General features: G+C 39.8%; 1 protein-coding gene across 1 annotated transcript in view; it reads left to right on the plus strand.

Annotated features, from left to right (window-relative positions):
• The window catches only part of MED6 (mediator complex subunit 6), a gene marked incomplete at its 5' end in the record, with an annotated part of 8,642 nt that extends 4,751 nt beyond the window's left edge, over positions 1–3,891 (plus strand). The window contains 3 exons of the mRNA XM_017741622.1: positions 411–526; positions 1,277–1,304; positions 1,682–3,891. Coding sequence (XP_017597111.1) covers positions 411–526; positions 1,277–1,304; positions 1,682–1,809 — 272 coding nt within the window. The remainder of the gene's footprint in view (positions 1–410; positions 527–1,276; positions 1,305–1,681) is intronic.
• Positions 3,892–8,027: the final 4,136 nt, after the last annotated feature.

Consider the following 8,027-nt stretch of genomic DNA (forward strand, 5'->3'; position numbering starts at 1 on the left):
TAGGGAAAAGCTTGATGCAATGCACAGTGATGGTGGAGAGGTGAGATGAAGTGTCTGAAGGGTAAGTTACGGCTCTCTACCAGATGAAAGGAATCTTGCCCTTCTGTGCTGGTGGGAATGAACATCGAGGCATGGGTGGGAGATGAAAATGGTGAGCTGTGTGTCAACAAAGTGGGCAACTCTTCAACCCACTGGGGACCAAAACACATCTTCAGAAGCCAAACCAGTTTGTCAGGAGGTAAGAATCATCCTTAATCTGTCTTCCACAAAAAAAAGAAAAAACCAGTATCAGTGAGAAAATACAGGTGAAGTTCAGAGGAGAGACAAATACCAACTTGTCATACAACAAAGAGCTGCTAAGAGAAAATAAATTTTAATACATCTTTCTCTAATATATCTGTGACTTGCAGAGAAAACTAAACCAAAAGCCAAGAAGAAAGAAGAACCAAGCTCTATTTTCCAAAGACAACGGGTAGATGCTTTGCTTTTAGACCTAAGACAAAAGTTTCCACCCAGATTTGTTCAGGTATGACACTCAAAAGCCGCAACTTTTGCTGTAACTTAGAACTTAAAAGACAGTCATAAGTATTTGAACAGCTGAAACCGAATGGGAATTTCATGTATTCCTGCAATAGTAACACAGATTTGATAATAAATTTGACATGAAGGCTCATATTGGAGTGTAGGATCTCCCTTTGTAATCGCAGGAGTCATTAAGACCTTGGCGAAACGATGAGAGTGAATTTTATTATACACCTTCCTTATCTGATCACAGAGGGTTTGTTCTCAGCTATCAGATGTTGCTGCTGCTTCCAGTTTCCTCTTTTGTGAACTCAATCAAGCCATCACAGTATTTTGTTTTAGTTACTCCATTGTTCTGGAGACTCATTAGTTAGCATGGAAATTCTTGGCATTCTGTGAAGTTGTTGTGATTACCTCTGTTTTTGGTAGCCATTTGTTCCACCAGGACTTCTGCTTGGGAGTAAAGGAAATTATGTTTACAGCATCCCACAAAAGTGCTGCTGAGATGCGGGAAAGACTGGCTAACTGCATATTTTTTGCTTTAGTGTTTTTCAGTTGTCAGAGGAAAAGCTGAATGTTATAAAATGTTAACTGGATTTTGTTTAAAGTGTATTGAGTGACCCATTCTACCCTCACCTCTTGTGTGTAAGAGTGCATTGCTTGCATTTTCTTCCTAAATGAATAGCAGGAAGGGTTGAGAATTTCAACTTTGGTTCCACTGATGTGTTGGTTTTTTTCTTTTCTTCCCCCACAGCAAAAGCCCGGAGAAAAGCCTATCCCAGGTAAAACTGTAATATTCTCACAAGACTTTAAAAATAGGCCCTGTATGCAGTATCTTTCAGTTGCCATGTAAGCTCTTGCTGCTGCTACTGTGAGATGGTTTGGAATTCTGGCATTGCCTAATTGTGCAAAGTAATGGATAAGAGTGAAGAGTTTGAGTTGATCATAGGCAACCTTCAAACAGGAAAGGCATGAACTGTATCACTTCAATCTATTCCACCTTTTAACCCATATAAGTATGAATTTACTCCCTGCTTATTCTTACACCTTTGAAATTAATGTTGCCCTTTTGACATTAGCAATATTTTCTAAATACTCTGAAGAGTACTTCAGGAGTGAAAATCAGAGGTTTAACTTTCTTTTGCTGTTACATCTTTAGTGGATCAAGTCAAGAAGGAGCCAGAACCGGCCCCTGAAGCTGTCAAGCCAGAGGAAAAAGAGACTGTAAAGAATACTCAGAGTGCTGGTGCTAAAGGACCACCTGAAAAACGAATGAGACTCCAATGAAGGGAGAAGCTATTACATGTCTGGATTAGTCAGTACCTGGAAAACAGGAGATTCTTGCTCCCTTTTCTTTATATTTAAGCTCTTCCACTGAGACTGACAGTTCAGGGACTGAGATCCCTGTAACAGCTTTTTCTGTAGAAACTTCTCATGCAGGTGTTAATGTCAGGATGTGAGCTGCCTCAAAGGAGGTGTTTTCAGTCTTCATCTTATTTTGAATATTGGCTTCTGAGAATGGTTTTTACATGGACATGTTCAGCAGCCTCCTGAAATCTTTACAAACTCTTGCATCCTTTGTGTCTAGGCTTCCTATGTAAAAAGAAGAAACTTTTATATATAAAAAGGAATTGGAATTCCTGGCAAATAAAACTCCTGACTGCTGGAATGCCTTTCTTAAATGTATACTTTGTTAGTAGCAAATATGTCATGTGTGCTGGCTGCATTTATTTTTTGCTTGGACATTGGAAGATATTGTGTTCTATTTTGAGGAGGAAAAGTTAGGTTCCCTGCCACAAATTTCCGTGCCTTTAGTGTGCTTGGGATGAAGATAAAAGATTTGATAAATGGACCCTCAAATCCATGTAGCTAGATGTCAGAATGCTATCTGGTTTCTAGATGTTCTTGGACACTGATTTTACTTAGTGGTTAAGCTAATAGTTTATTATAGAAGCTTGTGTTTTCAGATAGAGATTTATGACATAAAACAGGCTAAAATTTCTTGATGTTGCACACTCAGTGAAGCTGTTTATATTTCTAATTTTTCACTGTAACTCAAATATATCAATTACATCTCTTCCTCTGTGCTCCTAGCACTTCATTGCTCCTTCATTAGACATGTGCCTTTTAGACTTCTGGAAGTGGGACAGTGGAAGAGAAACATCACTGACAGCTATACACTTTTTTAAGCATATTGCTTACATAAATCTTTTTTTTTCTCTCAGAAAAATTAGAAATCATCTATTGAAAAGAAATTACTGTTACTTTGGTTGTGTTTTTTCATTGAAGTAGCGGAGTGAACCTTGAAACAGCTTGTTTTCTTTCCACAACTGTTAATCGTGTTCATACAGTAAACTGTAGTAAGCAAGAAAAAGGTTTGTACATAGCAACCAAAATGTAGATAGTAAGAAAGACTAAAGTATGCTTAGATAGTCAAATTTATTCTCAGGTTACAAGACACTTTTTCAGTAATTTAGCTCTCCAGTCAGAGCTGTTTATTACAGACTGATAGAAAGTTCCATGTAATATTTGTCCTGTAATCCAAAGCTGTAATGGTAAAAGATGTAGATACACCAATAGCTGTTCTCAGTTGATGCAGGTACATCTGAAATTCACTTGAGTCTGTATTAGGTTTATTTCATCCCTGGATCAGGTTTGAACAGCCGTTTCTCAAAATTCTTATGAAAGTAGATAATAAGCTAGTGGGAACTATTAAATCAAGAGAAAATATAGAAAGCAGTTATTCTGGGATGCTCAAAACAAGACAATGTGGTGTGAATATACTTAGAAAAAAAGGATGTTGGTTCTTTCTTGTATTAAAGAAATGCCTCTGAAAGCAAATAGTGGAGGAAGCACCAAAGCCATTGCCTCATCCACCCCCATGATGGAAAGCCAGGATTTCCAGAAATGAGACATGAATGGTGAGGAACCTCAGCAGTCCTTGCTGTTGGTGGTCAGAATAAAGTCCTTGGAAATGGCCATTAAAGGACCTCAGAACCTGTATGTAATTTGGAAAAACTTAAGCAAGAAAGATGACAGACTGCACTTAATGAAGATCTAGGGTGTTGGGCGTTGCTTGTGGGTGGGTTTTTTGGTGGGTTGTCGTTGTTGTTTTGGGGGGGGTGAGGGTTTTTTGTTTGGTTGGGGTTTTTTTTGTTTGTTTTGTTTGTTTAGTTTTGTTTTTTTTAATGGAGAAAAATTATCTACTCATGCACTAAGGAAATATTTAACACTACTAGCAGAAGAAAGGTAGCTTGCTTATTGCTGAAGACACATAGAGCTGTGGCCAACAATGGATGCTAGAACATAGTATGACCAAAATATTCTGAGTCACTGGACTTCACATGAAATAAAGTGTGTTGTACAACTCAATGTCTGAAAAGGAGTTTCCCTAAAGTAGAAGGGTTGGAAGAAGGGCAATAAAATGAGTCAGAGTTTTCCTATTATGGCGCTGGAAAGACAGATATTGAGTCTTTATAAAACTGAATAGTGGAACAAGTAGGAAAGGAGAGAACTTGTTCTGTCTTGTAGTACAAGAACAGAGGGACAAGTAAATGAAACTGGAGTTACATTTAGACTGAACCATTATACTCCATGTTCAGAATTTGAGCTGATCAGAGATAAGGGTGGAACTTGAAGGGGCAGACTCTTCACCTCTACATCTCTGAGCAGCCTTTTTGCCTTCTGCAGAAATACCTGGTGTTGGCTGGTGTCAAAGGGTGTTAAAGAGGATGGATTCCTGGTCTGGTCCCATCTGAGTTAAAGCACCAGCATCTAAGCTATTGAGAGGATGGAAAATGGCTTCCATTCATGAAACAAGCATTTGAATGTGATAAGCCTTTTCCAGGGGAATGATCTTTCGCTGAGTGAGTTACATTTTAAAGCAGTAAGGGATGTTACCCGTGTGTCGATTTCTTAGTAGCTGTCCAGTGCTGAAGGAACTGAAATATCTTATGATCTTCTTACTTGCTGACCAGATATTCTAAAATAATTTTATTAGTTAAGTGAGCTATGACATTAACTTACTGAAGTGGCATTATGTCAAATATTACTGTTAAGATGTTAAGCAGATATCTTGTAGTCAGTAATGTTTTTCAGTGCATGAGAGTCTAAACCTTTTCTCTCTTGGTTTAGAGCCTGACTGCAAAGTCCAAAGTCCTTCCAAAGGACATTCAGTATTTGTAAAGCTTGTAGGTGAAAGGGAAAGAAGCAAGCACTTCTCAATTTTGCTTCTGCATCACTTTCTTCTGTATAAAGGTGAGATTTGGTTGTACAGGAGAACTATCTCTACTTTTTGCTCTTAGATAATAACCATTCAGACTTCAAAAGGGCTTTTCTTCGCCTAAATCATGGGGTAGCTGAAAACTACCTGGAACTCAAATAGTTCTCCTCAGAACCTGAATGTACATGTAAATGTTTGTATAACCATGAACAGCTATGCATATTTGTATGTACATATGTGTATATGTACATGTGCATGCAAAAATCCAGCCAGACTGTAGGAAGAGGGGCACTCTAGCTGCCTCAGTTTACTGTGTAAAGCTAATGGTGTCTTAGGTGCAGCAGAAATACTGTCTTTGTCATCTTTTCACTAAGTAAGGTCTGACCAGGCTGTATGTTGCTCTCACACACTGCTCTTTGCCACTCTGCCCCCATAATTCATATTTTGGTAACCTTTTCCTAGCAAAGAAAGATGCCTTCTGGTCAGTTAGTATGTTTTGTTTGCCAGAGCAAGCTGTTCTTGGAGCAAGAAGGGTGTAGGCAAGAGAAGGGACAAGGCAAAGGGAATAGATCAGCTTCACTTTGAGAGATGGAGGTCCCCTGTGAGAAAAAGGGTGAAGATGTGTTATGCAAATAGACTGGCTTCACTGACCAACAGATGGTTTTTGAACAAAAGCTGATGTGATACAGTTCTTCAGGGTTGTTTTCAATAATTTTTCAATCGCAAACCAAATGGTAACTAGGCATTCAATGTTCAAGATAGGTTTTTTTTTTTCTTGGAGAGGAGGGTGAACTTTTGATAAAGTGTTGCTTTGGTCATGCAATCATGCACAGAACAAACAAATGGTCTCATATGTGTCCTGTAGCCTAAAATGTGGATCATAGGTAGATGGGTAGTGGGGAGAAATTTTCCAATTTTCCCAGTGGGATGAGTTATGATGTATTATTGATCTCTCAGCAGTCTGAAAGCTTCATTTCTTTCTGCCAGTAAATTTCAACCTATGGTCCACAAGGCTGCTGGTGTTTTGTGACCTGTTCCTAAAGACTGAAGGGAAGGCAAGTAAGAAAAATCTCTTGCTGGTAAGATTCAATTCCACAAGAAGTTGTACCTTCATTTGAAATTCTAGGGAGCTACAAGGTTGAAAGAAAATTGAAAAACACTCATGAGAAAGCCAGTTGAAGTAGCTTCAGATTATATTTTTTCCTGCTCCACTGTAAGGTCAGTCATTTTTCCTTCCAACCTGTTCATTGTCATATAATGGGAATCTTTCCCTCCTTCCCCTTTGATCTTAACTTGGTCAAAATACAGAAATGCAAGGCACTGGTAACCTGAACACAACAGTGTGATCCCTTTTCATGTAAGCTCGATGCTGAAGGACTTGCTTAGGTGCTGAACACAGTGTCACAAACTTGCATTGACACTTTCTCCCAAGAATCTGTCATGAGTTCAGCTGTGGAACCTGAGTATTTTTTATGTTTATATTAAAAGAGAAAGAAAGTAGTAGGCAACTTCAGGTCGGGGGGTGGTTGGGGTGGTAAGACAACTCTTGCAGATTGGCAGAGTGATTTAGTAGGGTCTTTTGTATAATTTAAGGAGTGATCATACAGCAGAAACATGCATTTAAAAATAGCACTACAGACTGCATACAGATTATATAACAGGATTTTTCCATTATTGTGGTCTGGGTTATATTTATTTCAAAAGACATAATCTGATGTAGTTCACAGTACTGAAATGCAAAGCTGATAATTGAAAAGTAGTGGACAATCATTCAACAACTATCTGCACAAAAAAGACTTCACAAGAAACAGTTTCTGTAATTTTAAAACTAATAAGAAAATTAATCTAAGGCTATAACAGGTTATGAGTTAGGATGGATATCTAAAAAGATCCTCCTATATGGATCCTAATAGAAGCAGGCATCCTGTATTCACTCCTTTAATCTGAGGTAGTGTATTACAAGGTGTATGCTGCTAATGCTGGCCATGCTTGCAAGGAATGAGCATGGTACCAAACCACAGAATCTGAAGCACCTTTGGACAATTGTTGGTAACCTCCACAGCTGTTAGTTAGGCCTGCCATGTGCCCAGCGTAAGGTACCAGCTCACTCAGGACCCTGGGGCGTGAGGCAGCAGAAGGAGGCTCTGAGCATTCTGTCAGCTGCTTCTTTCACTGCCCAGCCTCCTGAGGGGCAGTGCCTGTCTCAGGTAGTTTGAAATGTTAAGTGTTGCTGCCTGTGCCAGGGTGATGGTCAGCACACAGAAGCTGGTGCCAAAAGGCAGGATTCCCGAGATCCAGATGGGATGGTAGAAGGGTACACCTCCTGCAGCTGAGAAAGATGAGGGCCATAGCAGGTTGGACTTCATCCCAAATGTGCTTGTAGTGCTGAAAAGAAAGTTGTGAAAAGTTCCCAAAAGGTAACAGCTGTGGCTATGCTGAATCCCAGTGCCATGTGCCAAAAAACCAGCGTGTATAGCTGTGTTGCACAGGACATCCTGTCTTACCACAATCCAGATCACTCACTGTCTTACGGTTGTGTTTTGATGAAGCTGTACCCCAAAACAGGGATGGCAGCCAAGTGGTAGATGTACCTGTAAGTGTTCTCTTTCCATTGCTATGCAATCACAAGTCTTTAGAAAGGACATGATGTGGGAAAATGGCTGCTGCATTAAGTGCTGTAATTAAAGTGCGCTGTTGTAGGTACATAGCAGCTGTGGTGTAGATAGGCTTGGGGCTTTTATGCTTGGGGCTTTTATACTCGGTACTATTAGTTTGCCTCTGTATTATAGAATGTAGTGGAAGTGAATTCCCCCCTGGTTCTACCTTATTTCTTGGGGGGTGTAGTAGCTATAGTAAGGTACATGCTAAGGTCACCACAGGGAATATTTCTATACTTTTTCATTGCAGACTCTAAGCCTTTCCAGATACTCTCTTGGACTGAAATAGCCTGTTTCTGATGTCCACTCACAAATGATCCTGTAATAAAAAGAGAAAAAAAAAAGCAAAAGCCAACCTTTTGAGATTTTAAAACAGTATTTCCCACTTGTGGTCTACCCAAATGAACCCTTTGCTCAACACAAACATCTGTGACAAGGCGTGTGAAGCTGAACTGGGGGCTGTCCTCGCTATGTCTGCTCAGAAGGAGAAGTACCTATTAATTTGAACTGAAGGTTATTAAAAGCTGGGAACGTGTTTGGGGGAGGCTAATTTACTCGCTCCTCCTCACGAGAGCCCCTGCCCCGGCTCAAAGAGCAGGGTGGGCTGTGTGCGATGCGCTGCGGCC

This window comes from Corvus brachyrhynchos, unplaced genomic scaffold, assembly GCF_000691975.1.
Source record: "Corvus brachyrhynchos isolate BGI_N302 unplaced genomic scaffold, ASM69197v1 scaffold115, whole genome shotgun sequence".
NCBI classification, from domain to species: Eukaryota; Metazoa; Chordata; class Aves; order Passeriformes; family Corvidae; genus Corvus; species Corvus brachyrhynchos.